Source organism: Pseudonaja textilis, chromosome 16, assembly GCF_049901715.1.
Source record: "Pseudonaja textilis isolate UNSWEBS1 chromosome 16, rPseTex1.2, whole genome shotgun sequence".
In the NCBI taxonomy this organism is placed as follows: domain Eukaryota; kingdom Metazoa; phylum Chordata; class Lepidosauria; order Squamata; family Elapidae; genus Pseudonaja; species Pseudonaja textilis.
In genome coordinates, this window is record NC_142005.1 from 9,667,911 (window position 1) to 9,692,447 (window position 24,537).

General features: G+C 45.9%; 3 protein-coding genes across 8 annotated transcripts in view; 2 read left to right on the plus strand and 1 right to left on the minus strand.

The window, feature by feature from the left end:
* Positions 1 to 741: 741 nt before the first annotated feature.
* Positions 742 to 1,649, plus strand: PRR9 (proline rich 9). The gene has a single exon (XM_087914135.1). It carries the CDS (start codon positions 746 to 748, stop codon positions 1,376 to 1,378), a length of 633 nt encoding a protein of 210 aa, XP_087770261.1. The 5' UTR covers positions 742 to 745; the 3' UTR covers positions 1,379 to 1,649.
* A 13,238-nt stretch (positions 1,650 to 14,887) lies between these two features.
* Positions 14,888 to 19,978, plus strand: LOC113449196 (uncharacterized). The gene is made up of 3 exons (XM_087913778.1): positions 14,888 to 14,919; positions 15,832 to 15,991; positions 16,742 to 19,978. The coding sequence occupies exons 2-3, from the start codon at positions 15,842 to 15,844 to the stop codon at positions 19,151 to 19,153; spliced, it is 2,562 nt and encodes an 853-aa protein (XP_087769904.1). The 5' UTR covers positions 14,888 to 14,919; positions 15,832 to 15,841; the 3' UTR covers positions 19,154 to 19,978.
* A 1,687-nt stretch (positions 19,979 to 21,665) lies between these two features.
* The window catches only part of LOC148124601 (uncharacterized), a 40,192-nt gene continuing 37,320 nt past the window's right edge, over positions 21,666 to 24,537 (minus strand). For 5 of the 6 annotated variants that reach the window (XM_087914228.1, XM_087914229.1, XM_087914226.1 and 2 more), the window contains one exon: positions 21,666 to 24,522. In XM_087914228.1, the coding sequence (XP_087770354.1) occupies positions 22,453 to 24,522 (2,070 nt within the window). In that variant the 3' untranslated portion in view covers positions 21,666 to 22,452. The remainder of the gene's footprint in view (positions 24,523 to 24,537) is intronic. The other variant, XM_087914227.1, reaches the window with a different exon arrangement.

A 24,537-nucleotide genomic window follows, 5' to 3' on the forward strand; every position in this document is an offset into this window, starting at 1 on the left:
TCCTATGTTTGAGATACCGTTTACACACCGGTTGTCCAGTCTTCCTCTCTCCTTCCGGTCTCCCAAGGCCATTCTCACAAACTGTTACAATCAACTTATGATCATATTATAAGCTGCAGTAATAATAACTATTTTTCCAGGAGCAAGTTTCATGGAATTCTAAGGGGGGCGGGGGTGGTATCTGTGTAGGATGAGGCTGTTAATTGAATTAGTTTTGCCTAATTTAATTAAAAGAAAGTGGGAGTGACATGAGAGCAGTCTTCCAAAAATTGAGCGGCTGCCATAAAGAAGACAAGGTCAGCTTATTTTCCAAAGCCCCTGAAGGCAGGACAAGAAGCAACGGATGGAAACTCATCCAAGGGAGAAGCAACCTAAAACTAAGAAGAAATTTCCTGACAGTTAGAACAATTAATCTTCCCTCCAGGAGTTGTAAATGCTCCAACCCTGGAGATTTTCAAGAAGAGATTGGCCATTTCGGGTTGAGCAGGGGGTTGGACTAGAAGACCTCCAAGGTCCCTTCCAACTCGGTTATTCTGTTCAGAATAACTTTGGACTGGGCCCCGTCCTCTCTCCCTGATTTTCCAACTGAAGGAACAATGGTAGAGGATTGTGGTTCAAGTCCTGTGCTTTTGGAGTTATGTCACCAGGTTGCAAAAGGATTGTTGGATAGCTAACCTTTTCCCAAAAGAACTATTCTGAAATTGTCTGGTTTTCCTTTTGCAGAACAAGCCACCTTCCGTCCCCGATGTCTTACCAGTGCAAACAACCTTGCCTCCCTCCCCCCTGCCTGAAGGGTGCCACCGTCTGCGTGGGTCCTGGAACCACTGTCTGCATCTCCCCGACGCAAGGCCAGGGCATCGAAGTCTGCGCCTCTCCCACCGGGGCCATCTGCGTGTCCCAAGGCCAAAGCTCGGGCCAGTGCACCAAAATTTGCCACGAGGGTTGCGGACCCGTGGTATTGACTCCGGTGCAGACCCAAAGCTTCTCTCCCTGTGCCACCATCTCTGTGAGCCAGAACCAGGGGCAAAACAGCACCGTTTGCGCCCCCCAACTACAGAGCTGCCAGTGTGCAGCCTGCTGTGGATCTGTGGCCCCCATCCAGAGCCAAGGTGGCTATGCCCCCGTCTGCGCTTCCCCTGTACGCCTCTCCCCTGTCGCAGCGCCGCTGGCCCCTGCCATGGTGCTCTGCCAGGACCCCTGTTGCAACGTCTGCATTGCCTCCAAGGGGGCCAGCAAGTGTGCCACGAAATGCGCCGCGCCTGAGCCCATGGCTTGCATGGATCCCTGCAAGGGCGCAAAGTGTGTGAAAAGTTGTGATGACACGGTCTGTGCGAAGGGGTGCCAGTCGGCAAACCAGTGCAATGTGAAGAAATGCTGAACACGTACAGACACACCCCGACTTCAGCGCTGGAGTGTGGGAAGCCAACTACGTTGACACCGGTTGAGTTCCTTCTTCCGTGAAGTTTTGGCCCGAGTTCCTTTCTTTTGACCCCATACAGGAGAAGGTTTTTTGTGTGCACATTTTACAGCTTCTCTGCTCGCCACTTTCGCCGTATCCTGGGGTTGCGATTTCTGCATCCAGGTCTTCTGAAGGACCCCCTTTGATTGTGGGGGAGGGTCCTTTTTTAATTGCTAGTGGACGGACGGACTTCTCTCCTCTTCCTATCACTTCCTTGCTCATCCAGAGCAAATAAAAGCAGATGAAAGAATCTTTTTTTGGTGCGTTCTGAAATTCTTCAAGGCACTGGCATGTATTTCCGTTGTCCAAAAGGGAAGGAAGGAAAGATGGATGGATGACAATGAAAATAAAACGGACAGATAATAGCTAGATAGAAGGGGAGATATAGATGATAGATTTATTTAGAGGGAGGGACAGGGCAGGGCAGGGAAGGTAAGATGGGAGGGAGGGAGGAAGGAAGGAAGGAGAGGAAAGAAGGAAGGAAGGGAGAGAGGGAGGGAAGGAAGGAAGGAAGGAAGGAAGGAAGGAAGGAAGGAAGGAAGGAAGGAAGGAAGGATTAGAGGGGAAGGGAAGATGGGAGAGAGGAAAGAAGGGATAAAGAAAGGAAAGAAGGAAGGATTAGAGAGGAAGGGAATGGAATGGGAGGAAGGAAGGAAGGAAGGAAGGAAGGAAGGAAGGAAGGAAGGAAGGAAGGATGGATTAGAGGGGAAGGGAAGATGGGAGAGAGGAAAGAAGGGATAAAGAAAGGAAAGAAGGAAGGATTAGAGAGGAAGGGAATGGAATGGGAGGAAGGAAGGAAGGAAGGAAGGAAGGAAGGAAGGAAGGAAGGAAGGAAGGAAGGAAGGAAGGAAGGAAGGAAGGAAGGGGAGGAAGGAAGGAAGGCTTTTATAGGGCATGCTTAATTTAATGCGGGTGAGACAGGTGGTGCTAAATTTGATATATAAATAAATCAAGTTTGTGAAAGACCAACCCGTTTAACATGCCTATTACGCAAACTAAGTTCATTTGAAATCTGTGCATTATGTAGATCCAGAAAATGACTGAGTTCAGTCATCAGGTCAGCCACGTTTCCTGGCGAGAAAGACAACCGATGAATATTTAAATTTCTTCCTAGGCGGATAGTTAAGAAGAAAGAAAGATATTTTTTTTCCAAATGTAGTTCCTGGAGGAAGTTCCCTCCTTGCCAGTTTCTTTCCTCTGGCAACAGCCTGGTAGACTGTTTCAGACCCTGGAAGATTTATATCGACCTCCTAGCCAGGTACAAGTTTCACAAGAATGTACATCGTTTTCGAAAAGAGTTTAAAGTTGCCCTTTGTGTGATTTTGGGAAGTAAGTTTTTGGCAGCGGCGAATGCTACCAAAGAACCTCTCCAAAGTCCTTTTCTCACCCTAGAGTTGAAATTCCATCTGGGTAATAAATAAATAAAATTATGGGGGGGGCGAGGTTTACACCTCAAAAGAAAGGCCAACTCCTGCAGAGATTTAGAAGCCCTGAGAAAACCATTAGGCATTTCCTACTGGCGCCTGTAGGAAGAAATAAATCAGCTCATTGTTTTATAACCCCAAATCAAAGGATAAAAATACGGGTGGAAACCCACATTCCACGGATTTTCTTTTCCAACCCAAGATTAAGATGGCTTCAGGGATTGAAAAGGGGGTGGGTTTTTTTCCGAACAGCTGCTGGGAAACTTTCCCCGTGTTGGAGGGAAACGACACGCATTGAAAACCCCACCAGGAAACATTTAAAAGGGATTTTTTTAAAAAAAACAAACAAACAAGACAAGAAATAAAATCTTCTTTCAACTGTACGGTGTGTCGATTTGGTACGTATGTTGTGTGCACAATACTTATAATTCCTTCTTCTTAAGTTTACATTCATATTATAGTCTAATCAACATTCTATATCGTATCGTACCACTACTATGCTATCATTAAAGTTTTAATTTCAGTTCCAGGTTATCTTTAAAAGCAAATCTCAACTCTTACTAAATTGCATTCGTATTATAACTTATTCAAAAATAGTCAATTATAACATACCGTTACTATGACAATATACTTCAATTTCTTACTCTTCTGTTTAGCCATTCATAAAATAGCAGATTAACAGATAATCGGAGCTGGAAGGGACCTTGTAGGTTATAAATAAAACCCAGATCTTATAATACAACGCTGCCTTCTGAAGTTGTGGGAGTGCCATCACTTGAGACTTTCAAGAAAAGACTGGGCTGTCACCTGTCACAAATAGTGTATGGTCTCCTGCTTGGGCAGGGGGTTGGACTAGATGACCGACAAGGTCCCTTTCAACTCTGTATTCTGCTATTCTTCCTTCCTTCCTCCCTCCCTCCCACCTTCCTCCTTTCTCTCCTTTTTTCCTTCCTCCCTCCCTCCCTCCTTCCTCCTTTCTCTCCTTCCTTCCTCCCTCCCTCCCTCCTTCCTCCTTTCTCTCTCTTTTTCCTTCCTCCCTCCCTCCTTCCTCCTTTCTCTCCTTCCTTCCTCCCTCCCTCCCTCCTTCCTCCTTTCTCTCCTTTTTCCTTCCTCCCTAGCTCCCTTCTCCATCACTGGAGGTTTTCCAGAAAAGATTGGACTCCCATCTGTCAGAAATAGCGTAGGGTCTCTTGCTTGGGCAGGGGGCTGGACTAGATGACCTACAAGGCCCCTTCCAACTCTGATGATCTGTTATCTGTTATCGGTTCACCGAACTGCTCAGAAAATTAACAACCAGTCCTCCCGGATTGGTGCGAACTGGCTAAATCCCACCACTGATGTTATGTTCACGCTTACACTTGTCTCCTCATCCATGCTTGACAAACGAAGCTAAGTAAATAAATTAAAAACGATCAATCCGGGAAGATTCGGATGGGCGGGCGTTGCCACCCATCCTCCTGGCCTCTGGGCGTGTCCCCTACCTGTATCCAGGTAAGTGTCATTGAAAGGACCGCCCTAATACTTTTGAGTGATGGCTGGGGATTTATGGAAAGGGTTTGCATCAGGAATAATTATCCTACCGCCAAATCCTTCCAGCCTGTATTATGCACGGTTTTAATAGCTGGCCTAATTCATGAATTAAAGGCGTGGACGGGGCGAAGAGGATGGATCGGTGGAAAAAAAAAACAAAATTGCTATCCCTCTGTATAAAAAAGAGCTTTGGGCTCAACCGCACCTCTCGACAAACCTTTGTGGCTCCTGCATGTCTTCCAGGCAGTTGCAAGAGCTCCGTAAGTCTCGTCTTGACTTGGGAAGTTGGACCGAACTATGAAAGCGGGTTTATATACCGTAGGCTTCTGTCTTGGCTCTTTTGGCACTTTTAAACACGATCCTGCGTCATCTCTGATTCCTTTTGCCGCTGGGTTGTGGGAAAATGCCCCCACCCCGCCACACCCTGCATGTGGGGCTTTGTGGCCCTTTCGCTCAGCAGAAGGGAACGAGGGTGCAAACGGGTTGCAGAGGCTGGTTGTGGGGAAGGCAGATTTTTGCGGTGGGGGCAGGGAGTTAAATTCCTTTGAAATGTATTCAGGGAGGTTTGGGGGAATCAGACAGAGACCGCAAAGTGGGTGAGAGGGAAGGGTGCCCGCCTGCTTGCCTTGTTTACTCGTCCTCTGGCTTGCTTTTCTCTGCTTTTCTTTTCCTTATTTCTTTCATCCTGTCTTTCTTCTTTCCTCTGCTTGTGTTTCTTCCTTCCTTCCTTCCTTTCCTTGGTTTTTTTTTCTTTCTTCCCTCATTGCTTTTCTTTTTTTCTGCCTCCCTGCCTTCCTTCCTGTTTTCTTTCTTTCTTTCTCTTTCTTTCTTTCTTTCTTTCCTCCTTCCTTTCTTTCTCTGTTTTTTCCTTTCCTTCTTTCTTCCTTTTCCTTCTTCTTTTTTTCTTTCTTATCTCTTTCTTTCCTTCTTCTGCTTGTCTTTCTTTCCTTCCTTCCTTTTCTTTCTTTCCTCCTTCCTTTCTTTCTCTGTTTTTTCCTTTCCTTCTTTCTTCCTTTTCCTTCTTCTTTTTCTTTCTTATCTCCTTCTTTCCATCTTCTGCTTGTCTTTCTTTCCTTCCTTTCTTTTCTTTCTTTCCTCCTTCCTTTCTTTCTCTGTTTTTTTCCTTTCCTTCTTTCTTCCTTTTCCTTCTTCTTTTTTTCTTTCTTATCTCCTTCTTTCCTTCTTCTGCTTGTCTTTCTTTCCTTCCTTTCTTTCTTTCCCCTGCTGTTCTTGCTTTTCTTCTCCCTTCCTTGTTCTTTCCTCCTTTCCTTCCTTCCTTCCTGCATATCAATAACATAGGGGGCATCTTCTGCAGCAGTCTATATTTCAATAACAATTGCCAGGATTGCAACTGCAATTCAATCCTGCTTGCCTCACAGAAATGTCTGGCTATTCTCTGTTCAGGGCAGCGGGAAAATACCAAATGTTCCTTCTTTCTTTCTCTTTGGTCCTCCCTGCCTGAAACCGGATGGCTGGATTTTGGCGTTGACGGTATCTGATGTACTTGTCAATGCAATCCATTTCCGGAGGCAGGAAGGAAAGAGAAATGAAGAAGGACATTTCTTAAGTGATGAGGTGCCCAAGGGGGCATCGGAGGAAGGATTGGCAACTGGCAAAGCACACGGTACCTGCTTTTTAAGGCGAGACTGGGCAGCCTTTTGTCTGAAATGGGGTAGGTTTTCCTCCCTGAGCAGGGGGTTGGACTCTAAGACCTCCAAGATCTCTTCCAACTCTGTCATTCTATCTTCTGAGCAATGGGTCAGACTAGAAGACTCTATGATTGCTATTCCGCCCCGTTGACGCAGCTGGGCTCCTCCCGTCTGCCCTGGAAGAGGTGACTTGCTTGGCAAAATTGCTCCTGCGTACAGATCCGGACGATTGCAATGTGTGATCGTTTCCCCCTTTTTTTCCCCTTCTTTCTAGACTGAAGTCCTGACCTTCTCTAGCATGGCTTACCAATGCAAAGAGCCTTGCCTTCCTCCACCCATCGACGTTGCCCAGTGCTCAGGGGACGCCCAGGATTCCTGCACATCGACCGACATGGCCCAGTGTGTCCAAACTTGTGATTCTGCCCCTTGGGAAGCCTGCAGGGCCTCCGACAGCCTCTCGTACCAAACCAAGCAGCCATGCGCGGGCCCTCCCTTCAGGGTTGGGCTCTGCCCCAGGGACATCTCCATCCCCTGCGCATCGCCTTGCCTGTCCTTGCGCACCGAAACGTGTGCAGGATCTCCTTCCGTCCCGTGTGGGTCCGTGGCAGTGCAGCCTGGTTCTCCAACAAGTGCCACCTCCCAACCTTGCTTGACGGAGACAGCCGATACGTGCGCCCCACCATCTCCACCCGCAGGTGGATCCAGCTGTTCGGACCACTGCTTGAGCCCGCAAGGCGGTGGGGGGATGTCCTACGTGATTCCAGGCTCCACCGTGTGCTTAGAACCGTCCGGATGCGTCTCGGTGAAGCCCGGGGTCAGTTCTCCAGAAATGGAAAGCACAACGATATTTCTGGCATCTTACCAGCCTCACTTCATGTAAAAGAAGGCCAGGTGTGTGCGATGAGTAAGTCTCATCGACCGAAGCCCTTTGTTTTTGCAGTGGAAAATAAATAAACGTTCTCTTTAATTGGCATTAATGAAAGGGAGGGAGGAAACCCCTTTGAAAATTGCAATATCCGTCCTCGCTTCTGGATGTCCTTTCCCGCTACGGGGGGTGGGGTCGAGAGTTTAGCTGCATCAGTGTCTCGTTTTGGGATGAGGGTGGGAGCATGCCAAATATTCCAAGTGATTTGGAGAAGACCCATCCCCTATCCCTGCCTTCGAAACAGCCGGGAAACACCTGGATGTGTGGTTGTTAGCCTGAATGTTCAGATCACACGAACAAGTTTATGCAGAAGAAAAAATGTCTCTCTGCCTGTGCTGTGTTCGCTTAGGGAGGCCCTTCCGTTCTAAAGGCCAGGACACCTTGGAGCAACACGCAGCTTTCATCTTCTCCAGATTTCTGTTTTCGCCTTCATTTAAACGAGAAATTTCAGGACAAACCATTTCCAACACCTGTTTTCCTTCAAGCATCTTCAAGCAACTGGACATTCTATCTATCTATCTATCTATCTAAGGATAGGGAAGAAAGGATAAGAAAGGTAGGAAAGGAAGAAGAAGGATAGAAGGGAGGAGAGAGAGGGAGGGAGGAAGAATAGTGAAGGATAAAAAAGGAGAGAGAATATCTATCTATAAATTTGGTTGTGTCTGTCCTTCTCGCTCAAGCAGAAATGTCTCTTTGCTAATTCTACTTTCTCTGCCTCTACGAAGTTGCAATAAAATGCTGTGTTATTCCCACGTGTATCTTTGGAAGTGATTTCTTGTTTGGCTCTGCTCAGCAGAAGGCAAAATGAAAATTGATCCGGGGATCAAATCACAAGAAAAGTTTTGGATTTGCCGGAACTTGTGAAGATCGCTATTCCGTTCAGCTTAGAATGTCTCCGGGGTGAGTGGGTGGGGCGCCGGTCTCCGTGTTTCTTTCACAACAGGCTGGGGAGGAATTAGAGACTTCAGAAATTGAGGATAGGAGAAAATGGACTTTATTGGTTTATCCAACTGGGCCAAGGCTTTGGAAGTTTTAATTCCAAATGCTGGCTTTGAATCTTTGTATATTCAATCAGTTTTATCTTGTAATTTTTTTTTCCTTCCTTCCTTCCTTCCTTCCTTCCTTTCTCTCCTCTCTCCTTTTTTATCCTTCACTATTCTTCCTCCCTCCCTCTCTCTCCTCCCTTCTATCCTTCTTCTTCCTTTCCTACATTTCTTATCCTTTCTTCCCTATCCTTCCTCCCTCTCCTTCCTTCCTTCCTTCTCCTCTACCCATTTTTATCCTTCCCTATTCTTCCTCCCTTTTCCTTCCTTCCTCCCTCCCTCCGGTTCGCTTTGATCTATCTTCCCTTCCTTTGACTTCTCTCTTCTACCCATCCAATCTATCCATCCATTCATGATGTCCATCAGAAAGGTTTAGCAGTCTCCCATAAAGCCAAACATGGCTTGAGTTCCCTATCTTTCTAAATTCAGTTCTTTGGCCAGGAAATTTAAGGCAGCCAAGCTGTGGCTGTGGCTGTCCATTTGCTGTGACTTGTAGTCCAGAAGCATCTTTCCTCCACAAAGAAGAGGATATGGAAGAGACACCTAAATTGGCCAGAGGTTGTCCTCCCTTCCCCAAGGGGAGAAGGTCGCCTTCCGAGGATCACGCAAATGAACACCCAGTGTCTGCTCTCCGTGTGTTATACACAGACCTGGTCAAAGGAGTTGGGTGTCTGCTCAATTGAATCATAGCCCTGGGCATCCTGGTTAGCTTCAGGCTAAGTTTAATTAAACACCTGTTTGGTTTGACAAAATGGTCTCTGGCTTTGGCTACATTATTATCTCTGGATTATGAAGAAGATTTGGTCTGGCAATCCAAGGATTACCTTCCCAATCCGGTCTCAGTTTGTCTGTCTGTGGGTGGGTGGGTGGGTGGATGGATGGAGAGAGGGAGGAGGGACAGACACACACAGAGAGAGAAAGAGATGGGTGGATGGGTGGAGAGTGAGAGAGAAAGAGAGTGAGAAAGGATGGATGGATGGATGGAAAGAAAGAGGGAGGGAGGGAGGGAGAGACACAGAGAGAGAAAGAGATGGGTGGGTGAAGAGAGAGAGAGAGAGAGAGCAAGAGAGTGAGAAAAAAAGGATGGATGGATGGATGGATGGATGGATGGATGGAGAAGAGAGAGATCAAGACAGTCAGACAGTCAGTCAGTCAGACAGACAGACAAATGAAATGAATCTCAGTGGAAAAACCAAATTTTCTGAACTTCCCCAATGTTTGATCATTACAACATCCAAGGTGCTATAGAAGAGCCACCAAAAAGATCTTCCCTTAATAAGTGTCAGCAAAAGACGTGGGAGTCTATGGAGGTATTAAGGGGTCCCCCGTCCTCCCCATCCTTGACCATATCACCCTGCCCAGATTTGTGGCCTCCTTGACTGCATTTGAACCCAGATGCCACCCGGATCCCCAGACGTTCTCCAGAAGCGTCTCGCCCAAGAGAAAAACCAAAACCCAACACTCAACAGGTTCTCTGGAGGAGCAAGGTTGTTTTTTTTATTATTATTAAAACTTTGCTGTTATCCCCTCGAGAGCGAGAAAAATCACTCCGTGGGAAATGGAACGAAATCTGGATGTTCTTGAGAAGATCTAACAAGCACCAGGGCCGTTTCCAGAAGATGTTGGTGGAGGACGTGAAGAGGAAGGTATGGAAACAGCACCAGGGGAAGGTGGGTTGAAGGTCTTTCTCACCCCCTTCATCCATGGGGCATGATGACCATCAGCAATTTTTGGGAGACTGTTTGGCCTTCTGTGGAGGACACTTGACATCTTTGCTTGGAGGGCAGCAAGGTCCCTTTTGGGGAACACCCTTGTTGGGACGTGAGTAGCATGTCTTCTGGGGACCTTTGGGAGGACAGCAAGCTTCTGGACAGGGAGGGATCTTACAACATTGTTTCTGCTGGGACATGATTCTCCAGGAGGTTGAAGAAGCCTGCAAAGAGAAGAGGGGGAAAAATAAGGAATGTATTGAGCGCGAGTGTCTCATTTCATCGGAGCCCCTCAAAAAATTTCCTCAAATCTACTTTGGACTTTCTTTCTTTTTTGCAGAAATCCAGAGAAGATCAGCCTATTCTCTAAATCAGCCGTCAGAAGTCAGAAGAAGAAATCACGGACAGAAACTAATCAAGGAGAGAAGCAACCTAGAACGGAGCAGAAATTTCTTGACAGCGAGATCAATCAAACCATCAGACTTACCTGAAGGTTTTGGGAGTAAGACACAGAGATGTCGAGGTAAGCCACCACCGGAACAGGTTGAGGGACCCAATGTTGCCATCCGCCTTTTTATTCGATTTCCCAAGCAGCGTCACTTCCTGCCCCCACCAGATTAAATTCGTTGAGTGCGGGTGTGAATTGGCTAATTGAATCCTCAATCAGCCCCTCCCCGATTCTTCATCCATTAGCAGATGTTTGTCTAATGACTTTACAACGGCTTCAGTTTGGTCCTTCGCCAGGAATAGAATATCTGTGCTTTTGCGACACGCGGCCTTGTGTTTTCAATCATGCAGCAAACAAAACTTCCCTGGTGTGGTGCAGTCTATCTTAAAATATCAGCGGCGGCGTTGCAAAGCTTTCCGCACGGTGCAATCCAAACACTTGTCCCAAACCAGATTTATCATCTAGATTTAGGAGATCTGGAGACGAGTTTGATGAAACGATGTTTTGTGAGAATGGATTCTCAGTTCCTTCCTTTTAAAATATTAATTGTATTATTTTTTAATGAATACCACTAATATCACAGTAATGTATTAATCGGTGTTCTACTAGCGGGTTAATATGTGTGTATGTGTTGGTCCTTTTTATTTAATGCGCTTTTTTCTTTTTTAATGTTTTGATTTTATTTTTTATCTTTTATTGGATTATTATTATTATTATTGGCATTGTCAAACGATCATAAAATCTGCAAACATTATCTTTTTTTAAACGTCAATATCTTTCAAGCGCTCAAAAGAGTGAGCTGATCTCTACAATCAGCCCAGGGCTTGTCCCAAACCTAGTTTAAAACCTGGTTTCTAGGTCCAAACTAGTTTCCTGGAGCTTTTGACCTTCGGAGAAACTTAAACGCTCAGATGCCGAAGTTATTTGGAGTTTGTGAGGCCTTCCTGGCGAAAAGAAATTCCGAAATGCGGCCCTGTGGCTTGTTTCAGAGAGATTATAGGTTATGCCTTGGCATCTCCAAACCCAGAACAAATTAGTATGAATTAATGCAAATGTTCTCCTTTATATGCTAGGACTCTGTGTAATGAGCTCCCTCCGCTGGTATAATTTGAGACTTTCTCCATTATGAAAATCACATTTTTCTCATTGTTGCATGGTTTGAAAAACCTGCAAAGGTTTCCTTGATCTTTCTTTCTTCTTTCCTTCCCCTCTCTTCTTCCCTCCCACCCTCCTATATTCTCTTCCCTCCATCCCTCCTTCCATTCCAGCTTCCTTCCTTCCTTCTGTTCCTCCTTCCTTCCTCCCCCTCCCTCCCTCCTATATTCCTTCCTTCCATTCCTTCTTCCTTCCTTCCCCTCCTTTCCTCCCTCCCTCCTATATTCCTTCCCTCCTTCCGTTCCTCCTTCCATTCCTTCTTCCTTCCTTCCTTCCTTCCTTCCTTCCTTCCTTCCTGCCTGCCTGCCTGCCTGCCTGCCTGCCTTCCTTCCTTCCTGCCTTCCTTCCTTCCAAACAAGTTATTTTTATGGAAATGAAAATACGGTCCACAGTGAAGAAATATCTGGGTTTTGTTGAGGGATACCAGATACATTATTTTATGCAAAGAGTTTCCATATTTGGGGTTGTCTAATCGCAGTAAACTATATTCTTCTACTCTTCTCTGCTCTTTTCATCTGAGGCCGTTCAAAGGAATCCCCAAAGGAGAATTATCTTTTAGAATTGTGGGTTTTGCAAGGATGAGGCAGGCCGTGGATTTGGATGGGCAGAACCAGGAAAAAATAAATAAATAGCATGGAGACAGGAGGCTTGGAAATTAAAAGAAAGGGTGGAATGGATCCGGGAACAGATGTTTTTAAAATGTGTCTTCTTTTCTTAGTCATTTCTCAGGCCCATCTGGCAAAATCTATCCAGCTGCTTTTCCAGGTGTTTAGCTCCGAGGGATGGATGGCCTGATGGATTGTGGGAAAATTCTTCAGGAGAATAACAAACTCGCCCAACTGGTTGGTCCATCGTTGAGTGACCAGCTGCTGATGGAAATAACGTGGGCCTTCTGGAGAGGAGCAAAGAGGCATTTTATAATCTTTTCTAAGCATAGAAACTTGTTTTTAATCCGTGCCCCAAAATGCCCACTTTCTCCTATTTGATTAAACAAAATGGATGAAATGAAGCAAGGCTCTAGTCCTTGTGCTTCTTGGGAGAGGAAAACCTGTGAAAATGGGGAAGAAGGAATAGAGAGAGCACCAATTTCTTCTGATTGAGGGAACCGAATTGATGAACAGACTCAAAGCCAAGACTCTAGTCCTCACAGACTTGATTGAAATTAGGAAGGTTTATAGAGATCCAAGTTTCTTCTGATCGAGGGAAACAAAATCGATGAAACAAAAGGAAGGCTCTAGACCTCATGTTTGTCAGGAGGAGAGACTTGGGTTGAAATTAGGAGGAAGGCTTATAGAGATACAACAATATCATTTCTGGGCATGGGAAATTAGTTGTGCATCATCGTTATAAATTTGCAATTCTCATCTTCCAAATTTCTAGTCCCTCTGGGCTACAGATGATGGCTGCACGACCCAATTCCCCATCTCTGGATTGTTTGCAACCCGCTTCTTTGCCAAGACATCTTGGTTTCCAAAGAGGCCAAGGATATTTTCCCCCATTTAAATAAATTTTAAAAACAACAACAGTTGGCTCTGGTTACTCATAGTAGTAATGCTTGTGTGGATTGACCTGGCAACACTTTGACCTGCCCAGCTGACACCTGAGATTATCCCGTCACTCGTCTCCTTGTTAAATGGAGCTTGGAAATGTGTCCTCCGGGGAAAACTTGGCTGCATCACTCATTTTTTGAGCCAGGAAATCATCTTCCTATCTCTGCTCGACCAAGGAACGCAAAGCGTTTTTCTCCTCCGATTCATTGCGTCGCCCAAGGTCAAGTTCCCAACTCTGGTGTCCTTGTGTTCCCCTAAGCCAAAGCCAATTTTAAACCACAACAAAGGCAACATGGCTCTCGCCCGCTTTCGAGGAAAGCGTCTCTTTTTACATCACGCAATCCTAAAAATATGAAGTGAGAAAGGGGGAAAAAATATGTGTTTTGTTTTTTTTAAATCAGTGGATGAAAATCAGTGAAATGGGTGCTCCAACACTGGAGGTCTTTAAGAAGAGACTGGACATCCATTTGCCTGACATGGTAGAAGGTTTCCTGCTTGACCAGGGGGCTGGACTAGATGACCTCCCAGAGGTGCAGGTGGCTTGCTTCTCTAGTCTACAGGTAATCCTCAACTGACGATCACAATTGAGCCTAAAATTTCTGTTGCGAGGCGAGACACTTAAGGGGAATTTTTTCCGAATTTTACGATCTTTCTTGGTTAAGTGTATCTGGTTTCCCCGTGGCCAGAAGATCGCAAAAGGAGATCAGGTGAGCCTGGGACACTGTGACCATCTTAAATATGAGTCAAAGGCCAAGCACCTGAATTTTGATCGTGTGACCCTGGGAATGCTGCAGCGACCGTGTGTGAAAAGTGTGAAAAACCGTCCTTTTTTCAGTGCCGTTGTAACTTTGAGCCGTCAAGGATCATCTGTATTCCATCTCTGATTCCTAATGTTTAGGCTAGAAATATCATCTTCTTCTTCTTCTTCTTCTTCTTCTTCTTCTTCTTCTTCTTCTTCTTCTTCTTCTTCTTCTTCTTCTTCTTCTTCTTCTTCTTCTTCTTCTTCTTCTTCTTCTTCTTCTTCTTCTTCTTCTTCTTCTTCTTCTTCTTCTTCTTCTTCTTCTTCTTCTTCTTCTTCTTCTTCTCCTTCTCCTTCTCCTTCTTCTTCTCCTTCTCCTTCTTCCCAGGTAAAATACCCAGGATTGATCTCTTTAGGTGGTGGACAAAATTATTAGCAAAATGGAATAGTAAAGCTGAAATGGATCTGAGGGATTGTTTGGTCCACCTCTTCTTTTGCTTATTATTATTATTATTATTATTATTATTATTATTATTATTATTATTATTATTATTATTATTATTATTATTATTATTATTATTATCATCAAAGTATTAGCCCTAGACATCTTTGGAATGGATTTGGGACTTGGCCCAGCCTGGCTCCTCATTTTCTAAGGCCGGAGAAAGAAGAATAGAGTCTCCTGGTGTGGATGCAGTCTACCTTAGAGCATTGATTCTGCAAAGAACAAGGTGTTGGATGATTTGGCCACGTGCATGTGTCACAGGGTGACGAACAGTGCTAGGAAAAAAAATCATGTGTGGGTCAATGAAAACAAAAGAAGGAACAGAAGGGTGTGTAAAGTGTTCTCTCTCTCTCTCTCTCTCTCTCTCATTAATGGGTTTTTTTAGCAGCGACGGGGAAAGAAAAATATCGAATAGGACAACTTTGAAACATAAACTGTTGTGTTTTTTTAAGAAAATGCTGGTTCTATCAGTCTCGCCCTTGCGCAACCGGCTTGGTGAGGTGTGATGCCCCGTTAAAAAGGACAGGAGTGTCGGAAGTGTCTTTTTCACCTTGGGCGGGTGGGGTGTGGAAGGCCAAGTGAGAGGTTGAGGTTGGGGGTTTGGACAAGCCGGGGGTTGGTGAGTGAAGGCATAGCTGGGGGCTGAATCAGAGGGGCAACGTGGAAGGGGGAGGTGCCTGTCACCGTGATTAAGAGGGCTTGGTATAAAAAGGGTACAGGTTGCCAGCTGGCTCTCCAACCGAACCGTGCAATTGCTCTGCAAGGCTGGAACTTGGCGAAGAGGTGAGTGGAGTAGGCGAGCGAGACGGGTCAAGGGATGGGTGGATGGATGGATGGATGGAAGGAGAAAAGGCGAAATCGTGTACCTTTGGGAGAGATGGAAGCCCTGAGTATTGTAGGGAGGAAGAGGAGGCGATGAAGGAAAAGGGGATGAAGAAGGAAAAGGATGAAGAAAAGGAGGTAGAAGAGGATGAAGGAAGAAGGAGATGAAGAAGGAGATGAAGGAGAAGGAGGACAAGGGGATGAAGGAGGAAAGGAAGGAGGTGTAGAAGAAAAGGGGGAGAAAGGAGATGGAGGAGGATGGTGACGGAAAAAGAAAAGGTGGATGAAGGAGGAGATGAAGAAGGGAATTAAGAAGAGATGGATGACGGAGGTAGAGAAGGAGAAGAGGTTGAAGGCCAAGGAGATGGAGAGAGGGATGAAGGAGAAAGGAAGGGGATGAAGAAAGGGGGTTGGAGGCGATGAAGGAATAGAGGATGATGGAGGAAGAAGAGAAGGGGATGGAGAAGGAGATGGAAAATGAGATGAAAGAGAAGGAGAACTGGAGGAAGAAGATGAGAAAATTAATTGATGAAAATTAATTGATAAGGACCTGGGGAAATGGGGTGGGATGTGGGACGCATAGAGGTTGTTCATAAATCTGAGGAAAGAAGGATTGGAGCAGTGGATGAAGGACCAGGGCTGAGACAAATTTCACATGGCTTTAGAAGAAGGTAGACAGACACTAACTGCAACTTCCTCTGTTACAAGTTCAATCTTGGGGTTTCTTGGAGTCCATAGGAACTAGGATATTTGCTCTAACCACTGTCCCTTGAAAAAGTACCAGCTTTGTATACTTAGATGCACCTGGAGAATCCTATCTAGTAGACCATCATCTCGATTCAACCTTGTCCCCTCTCCGTTCTTTCATTCCAGCACCCTTAAAATGTGTGAAGAGATGTCTCACCTTCTGCGCAACATTCGCAGCATCATCTGCATTTTCGAGAAGTATGCCAAGGATGATGGGGACTGTGGTACCTTGAGCAAAGGAGAGCTGAAACAGCTGATCCAAACGGAGTTCGCTGACGTCATTGTGGTGAGTGCTGAGAACTTGGGCCAGAAGGAAGGAGGAGACCAAGAGGGACTGTCTACAAGAACGGTAGAGAATTGGAAGCATAGAGTAGGAAGGGACAAAATCTGGGCTGTGGATCGTGCCCAAGCCATGATTAGATGCAATTGTGGGTTGTTGGCATTTGGTGCCTCCAAACATGTTGGAGAACCACAACTGAGTTCTAAACCAAACCACCATGTTATGGCCTGTGGCAGCAAGTCAACCCGACGAAAGAGAAACTTTGCATCCTAAAAGGTCCTTCAACTTTGAGTGTTCCCAGCTCAGATGCACAGAATCTATAAATCAGTCTTTTTTAAGAAACTTTCTCGGGTTTGCACTAGTTACAAGTGCTGTCCTCCTAAGAACTTAGTAGTTGAACACAGGAGAGTAGAAAGAGCAGCAGATCATGGTTTGTTTCCTAGAATATCACTTTTGGACCTTTTCTATAAATTGGTTTTATTCTTCAGCCTGTTTCCTCGTTTATTTATGGAATTGTGAGAGGGGCTCAAAAATCCCATTAGATATGCATCAGAAGTGAGTATGTGAGCAAAGGCATTTCTGGGTATCAGGGCATAATTGAGAAGAGTTGACTTGAGTTGAGTTGAGTTGAGTTGAGTGTCATTGCACCTCGTACAATGAAATTAAATACCATCTTCAGTTGTACATTATGAGAGCAGCAGTTGAGATGAAACAAATGGATTTTCTTATAATCTTTTGGGGATTTCTTCTTTGCAGGATCCACATGATCCCAAGACAATAGAGACAGTGCTCCATCTGTTAGACACCGACTGTGATGGCAAAGTAGGTTTTGAAGAATTTACAGTCCTGGTCTTCAAGGTGGTCAAAGCCTGTTATAAGAAAGTCCAAGAATGCCAGCATACAGCAGGTGGACCATCCAAGAGAGATATCACCAACATTCAGCAGCGGGACATCCCACCTCAACAAGTGTCCAGAGATGGACCATCCCAGAGAGATATCTCCAGGACACAGCAGCGGGACATCCCACCTCAACAATTGTCCAGAGATGGACCATCCCAGAGAGATACCTCCATGACACAGCAGCGGGACATCCCACCTCAACAAATATCCAGAGATGAACCATCCCAGAGAGATACCTCCAGCGCACAACAGCGGGACATCCCACCTCAACAATTGTCCAGAGATGGACCATCCCAGAGAGATACCTCCATGACAGAGCAGCGGGACATCCCACCTCAACAAACATCCAGAGATGAACCATCCCAGAGAGATACCTCCAGCGCACAACAGCGGGACATCCCACATCAACAATTGTCCAGAGATGGACCATCCCAGAGAGATATCTCCATGACACAGCAGCGGGACATCCCACCTCAACAAATATCCAGAGATGAACCATTCCAGAGAGATACCTCCAGCACACAACAGCGGGACATCCCACCTCAACAATTGTCCAGAGATGGACCAACTCAGAGAGTTACCTCCAGGACACAGCAGCGGGACATCCCACCTCAACAAGTGTCCAGAGATGGACCATCCAAGCGAGATATCACCAGCACACAACAGCGGGACATCCCACCTCAACAAACATCCAGAGATGAACCATCCCAGAGAGATACCTCCAGCGCACAACAGCGGGACATCCCACATCAACAATTGTCCAGAGATGGACCATCCCAGAGAGATATCTCCATGACACAGCAGCGGGACATCCCACCTCAACAAATATCCAGAGATGAACCATTCCAGAGAGATACCTCCATGACACAGCAGCGGGACATCCCACCTCAACAAATATCCAGAGATGGACCATCCCAGAGAGATACCTCCATGACACAGCAGCGGGACATCCCACCTCAACAAGTGTCCAGAGATGGACCATCCAAGCGAGATATCACCAGCACACAACAGCAGGACATCCCACCTCAACAAATATCCAGAGATGAACCATCCCAGAGAGATACCTCCAGGACACAGCAGCGGGACATCCCACCTCAACAAGTGTCCAGAGATGGACCATCCAAGCGAGATATCACCAGCACACAACAGCGGGACATCCCACCTCAACAAATATCCAGAGATGAACCATCCCAGAGACATACCTCCACCACACAGCAGGGGGAAACACAAACTTCACAAGTGTCTCCTCGTCCTTGCCAGAAACTAGTGCCCCCTAAGAATATTTTAGATGCAGAGGAACTGCCTCAGGAACAGGAAAGGAAGAGGACCAGATTGGAGACCAGTTATGATGAAAAGGAGCAGTCCCAACAGGAAGAGGCTTCTACTCACCCAAGAACACAAACTTCAAGGGTGCAATCAGTTCAGAGAACAATTGAGGATATGATAAGGGGAAATCTCACCTGCCAAACATCTTCGGCAGAAATGAGAACTGAACAGGCTCCTTCCCAGGGGCATCCAAGCGCTCTTCCCCCCAGACGCCGCTGTCTTCAGGAACCTCTCAGCCCAGATCAAGAAGCAAGTCAAGATGTTCTTCAGAGTGCTCCCCAGCAATCATCCCAACAATGTCAGGTGGAAGAGCAGAGCAGCACACTTCAGGAGGAAGTGACCTCCCAAACATCGGGGCAGGACAGAAGAAGTCAACAGTCTGCTGTAGAGCTGGAACAAATCTCAGCTGGGGAACCATTGCAAGAAACTTGTCAAAGGTCTTCTGGAGGAAGAAACCAGCAAGTGCAGGTTGAAGGAAGAAGATCTGCATCTGGCCACGTCCGAAATCCCCAGGTGGTCCAGATTTGTGACCAAGAATCTTGTTCTGTCACACTCAGACAGCATCAGAATGACCAACAGAGATGTCAATCTCAAGGACTTGAGCAGCGTTCGGTTGTCCAAGAGGACCAAGAAGTTCAAGCTCCAGGGCAGGTCATAAGTAGACGTCAAGAACCTCAAATGCCAGTCTACCGACCTCATCAAGAAAAGGAAAGGTATCCCGCAACATTAGAATGCCAACGTGGTCCATCAGAGCAGAGAGCTGTGTCTCAAGAAGTGACTAGGCCTCAAATAGCTGAGAGATACCCACGTGGTGAGCCTGGAGAGCTCACAGTTGTCCAATTCTCCCAACATTCTTCTCCCAGACGTCCATTCCAACCTTCCCAGTTCCAGCTAAAACAGAGGGCATTACAGTTCCCTCCTCCCTGGTCTACAAAGCAATAAACACTTCCTAGAAAGCCAAGAAATTCTCCACAAAACCATGGAAACAGAGATGATCCACCAAGGTCAATCCATCTCGTCCCAGGACATGTGGCAGCTTTGGAGAAGACCTTCCTGGGTTTGCTCACCAACCACATCTACAAAACGTGGGTGGAGAAGCACAGCCCTCAGCCAGTTGCAGTCAATGTCAGGGGTGAGCTGCATTAAACTTGGTGGATCTCAAATAGTTTAGATTTTGCTTTGCTTCATGAAGAACCTGGATTCTTGCTTCAAACTTGGTTCATTTCTACATGCAAGGAATCTTTGAGAAGAATCCTGAGATTTTTATAGCCATGTTCTCTCTCGTACTTGATTCCCTGTAGGCACACTTAGCCATAGTATCACAAGTAGGACTTTGTGAAGCTCAGGATGGGTGGTTTATTGAATACAGCCTCCATCTCTAGCTATCTTTTATATTGTCACTAATATGTATCAGCAATTGTTCCATAACGCAATAAAGGATCCAGTTTTGCATTCAGTTAATTTCCCCAATGATCCAATGAATGTCAGATTTGTATAACAAAATTGTTCATGAGATGATTGTGCTTCAGTTCATACTATACATGCTTTAGTTCTTCTTAGGTCAATTTTTCTCCATCTTGGCTACTTAAGAGATGGGTGGACGTCAACTTCCACAAATCCCCAGCCATACTGGGTGACAGAGAAATTCTGGGAGTTGAAATCCCACTCATCTTCAAGTTGTCCAGTTGAGCCCTACGGCCTTAGATGTCCACCATATTGTAGAATGAAAAGCCTGGCTCAACCGTGTCACAACCTAGTGATGTAAAGGGACAAAAATGCATAGCTAACCTTCAATTCCTTGTGTATCTCAAGCAATCTAAATCATTCTTTCTAAAAAAAAAAAAAAAATCTGCTTCTTTCTGTGATCAAATAAAAGAATATTTGCTAGCACATGTGGCATGCTTCCTTTTTGCGACACAATGAATGCTTAAAAAGAAGTAACCATCATCCAAACGGACCCTTGTTGAGTTTGTGTTGGTCTTTCAATCGTAGACTACAAGGTCAAGAGTGAGAAAGACTATCCACTTCTGTTGTCCAGTAGTCTCCACCTACGAAGTAGGACTCTTCCTGGGTTGGTTGACTCAAGAGACATGTCCTACTTGTGAGAATAAATTGTTAAGGTCTACACCTGGGCTTAGAAGAATTCAAGCTGAAAATACTTCAGTTGGGAGTTCAGGATTTGGCGGAACACTCATGGACTTCTTCGGTTGTCCAAACTGTATGGGACTTCTAGCCAGCGATACTTTGATCTTCTCTAGATTTTGTTCAAAGATCAGTTGTGAGTTTGTTCTACCTAATTGAAATCGGTAATTTGGGATATTAAGCTAGCTTTGGGGTTAGTCTGCAGATCAGGGAGGAATAGATCCAAAATAGATCTTTTTGAAAGAGGAGATATGATTTTAAGGGCCCAACCCAACTCCATTACAAAACAGGGAGATGTTAGCAGAAGCCAACCAGGAAATCTTATGGAGACCTTTGGGATGGTGGAGAATTGCTCTGCTCAGCAATGTCCAGGAGATGTTAAAATCACCCCATCCACTGTACTTAATTTGGATTCAGTTTAATCCAGGTTACATGTTGGCAAGTAGTTCCACTGGTTAATTGTCCTCACGGTTAGGAAGTTCTTTCTTGTCCTGCCTTCAGGTGCTTTGGAGAATAAATTGACCCCCACTTCCTTGTGGCAGCCCCACCCCCCCAAAAAAAAATACTGGAACACTGCTATCATTTCCCACCCAGTCCTTCTGTTCACTAGACTGACCAAACCCAAATCCTGCAACTGTTCTTCATATGTTCTAATCTTCAGGCCTTTCATCGTCTTAGTTGTTCTTCTCTGCGCTTTTGGTACGTTTGTGTGTTTGGAAGAAGGAATAATTCACCCCCAAAAAAGGGGACTAGTTTTAATTCCCTAAAAGAAATCCTACGATCTCACTTAGAAGTTATGTTCTCAGTCAAAAACTACCCACATATTTTAATCTTAGCCTGCTGTGATGAAAAACCCAGCTTCCGAATTACGATTAGGAGGTCCTGTAAACCGGCATATGGCTTTAGTTAGACAAACAACATCTGATGATCTTCGAGCTCCATCTTGTGGTTAATGAATAGGTAGCAGATTATTTTGTGAAAATTGGATTAGGTATGGGACTTTATTTTAGAGCTGTGTTTCTCATCCCTGGCAAACTTGAACGGATTTCAACTCCCAGAATTCCCCAGTCGGTTCTAGCTGGGGGATTCTGGGAGTTGACATCCACACGTCTTCAAGTTGTCAATCCTTGCTTTAGAGAATGTTGTTCTCCACGCTCAGAGGATACAGAGTAACAGAGTTGGAAGGGACCTTGGAGATCTTCTAACCCAAACCCCTCTCAAGAAGAAGACCTTATACTTGTGGACTTCAACTCCCAGAATTCCTCAGCCGGCTTTGCTTTGCTTTGTTGAAGTCCACAAGTCTTCAAGTTGCCAAGGTTGGCGACCCCTGACTTATACCATTTCAGACAAGTAGCTGCCCAGTCTCTTCTCAAAACCTTCCAGTGTTGGAGCACCCACAACTTCTAGAAGGAAGCTGTTCTACTAATTAATTGTCCTCACTATTGGGAAATGTTTCCTTGGTTCTTGGCTGCTTCTCTCCTTGATGAGTTTTCACTCTATTACTTTCTTCTGCCTCCAGTGCAAAATTTCCATCGTTTTCTGCAAGGTGGATTGTGACTTCACCTGTTTCTAACCCCAAAGTGTCCACCCAAGAACTAAAAGTCAACTCAAAACCCAAACAACTTTGTTTAGAAGAAACTGCACTTTATTTATCTTGTTTCATTTCCATCACCAGTAGTCCACCAAAAACCCACCCATCCACCAAGTTTACCCTAAATCCAGAGTTAGAAAAATTAAAGAAAGGGGAAGGGGAAAATAGAGGCTGTCGGTGTTCAACAATCCAGCGGAGTTGACGGTCATTTGATCAACGGTGAACACATTCATGCAGGACACTTTCGTACGTTGAATATCAAGGGAGAACCAGGCTGGTTTGCATTAGTCCACCTTGAGAAACACTCTTGATGGGTGACTTCCGTTTGTTCATCATGGTTCCTTCAACGTTACTCGAATGGCTGGGATAGGTGGGAAAATATAGCGTTATTGAATATAATAAGGCTACAACTACAAACAAAGCGGACCAGAATTACTGGGAGTTTCTCAAGGTCTGGAGAACTTATAGTTACCTCACTGCTGCTTACTTTGGCTTCAACCTTCGTTTTCTAGTCCTTCGTGGCTGGCATAAGGCTACGGGGCTCAGATCTTCGGAGTTCAGGGTCTCTGCGTCTGGAAATCTGCTGTGGGCTGCTGGGATCAAACTCTCTCCGACCAACATCAGAAGGACTCGCCAGGTCTCGTCCTGTACGTCTCCTTCGGGCATCTCCTTCTGGAAGTCTCTCCCTTTCACCATATCTGGAGGCACTTTCTTGAGGCCTTCTCCGGACTTCATCTCTGGTTTCAGCTTCAAATGACATGGCACGTCTCCCATCTCTCTCCCTATCCCGGGATTCACGTTCATAATGTTGTCTCTCCTGGTTGTCTTCTCTCTCAACTAATTCACGAGGCTGGAGCCTCCTCCTCCTTTCAGCATCTCTTTCTTGGGACCGAACTTCGTAGTTACGGGGTCTCCTCTGATCATCTCTCCTTGGTTCTTCATAACTTTGAGATCTATCATACTTGGGGTCCCTGGGTTCAGGTTCTTGGGATTGGGGTCTCCTTCTTCCGCTTTCTGTTGCACGGGTTTCCTCCTGGATGAGGTCCTGCCTTCTCCGCTCTATGTCCTCAGGATGTTGGGATCTTCTGACCTCTTCTCTGCCTTCAGACTCATGAGACCGGGAAGGTCTGTCCATGTTCTCAAGCTCAGAAGAATGGGGCCTCCTTGTCTCTCGTTCTCTGCGTTCCAGATCTTCCACTTCTGGTCTTCTTGAAGCTTCACGTTGTCGTGGTCTGCTCTGGGAAGGTCTGTCCATGTTCTCAAGCTCAGAAGAATGGGGCCTCCTTGTCTCTCGTTCTCTGCGTTCCAGATCTTCCACTTCTGGTCTTCTTGAAGCTTCACGTTGTCGTGGTCTGCTCTGGGAAGGTCTGTCCATGTTCTCAAGCTCAGAAGAATGGGGCCTCCTTGTCTCTCGTTCTCTGCGTTCCAGATCTTCCACTTCTGGTCTTCTTGAAGCTTCACGTTGTTGTGGTCTGCTCCACTCATCTTCGTCATGTCTCCTTCTAGATCTTCTGACTTCTTCCTCTTCTGCCCGGATTGCTCTACGAACATCTTCTCTTGATTGAAAGACAGAGCGTCCTTGTCTCCTCCTCTCACTCTCTCTGTGGTCATCTTCATGGAACTGAGATCTTCTCTCACCTTCTCTGAACAGTGGGCGATGCTCCTCATGTTCCTCTACTGGGCTGCGGTGACGAATCTGATCTTGGCGATCATCAGCCACACGGGGTTCAAAGGCACGAGATCTCCTTTCATTGTGCATTTCCAGCTCCCTCCTTCCGTCTTCCACTTCTCGCCGCTCACAAGACGGCTGATCCCTTTCAACATCGTACTCTGGACGATGGTTTCCTCTATCTACTCGGGCTTGAGAACCATGTCTGAAGAGTCTTCCCTCAGCTTCCTGATGTTCAGTCTCTCGTCCCTGACGTTGTCTCCCATCTTCCCTCCTGGATATGACTATTGGAGAATACAGGTCTTCTTCATCCCTTTCCAGGAAACCCCGAGCTTCACGTCTGTCATTGTCATTTCTTCTCACAAGTTCTCGGGACTGACGTGGAGAGTCTTCTTCCAGTGTTGATTCCCGTAGTCTCCGTTGACGGGGTTCTGGTATGTCAACATCTTCCCACTCTTTGGGCTCAAGGCGTCGTTGTTCAGGCTCTCTCTCCTGAAGCTCCCGAGATGGACGGTCTCTCCTATCACCATCTCTCAACTCACGATCGTGTCCTTCAAAGTGGCGGTCTACTTCTTCTCGACGTTCACTGGAAAGTTCCCTTCGTCTGCCTTCTTCCATGGATGGAAGGGGGGTCCTATCTGCACCTCGTCTCTCACGAACATCGTCTCTTCTTCTGTCCTCCCCCGGAAACTCCTGGCGGTTGCTTTCATCCCCACGTGGTTCCTCATCACGCACAGCTCTCCTCCTTTCCTCATTGTATGAAAAACACTCCTGAGGATGCCAGACACTATAGCAAGCGGTGGCCATTTCAAAGATTAAGAAGAGGAACTCATTGAAGTCAACACGATTATCTCCATTCACGTCCAGCAGTTGGAAGGTCATCTTGACAATCTGAGGATCACGAGGGTTCTGGGAAAAACCAGA

Bases quoted from the DNA above. Each gene is read 5' to 3' on its own strand.
- PRR9 (XM_087914135.1), top strand. From the start codon at position 746: ATGTCTTACCAGTGCAAACAACCTTGCCTCCCTCCCCCCTGCCTGAAG.
- LOC113449196 (XM_087913778.1), top strand. From the start codon at position 15,842: ATGTGTGAAGAGATGTCTCACCTTCTGCGCAACATTCGCAGCATCATC. The intron at 15,992-16,741 runs GTGAGTGCTGAG...TCTTCTTTGCAG, and splicing joins AGTTCGCTGACGTCATTGTG to GATCCACATGATCCCAAGAC.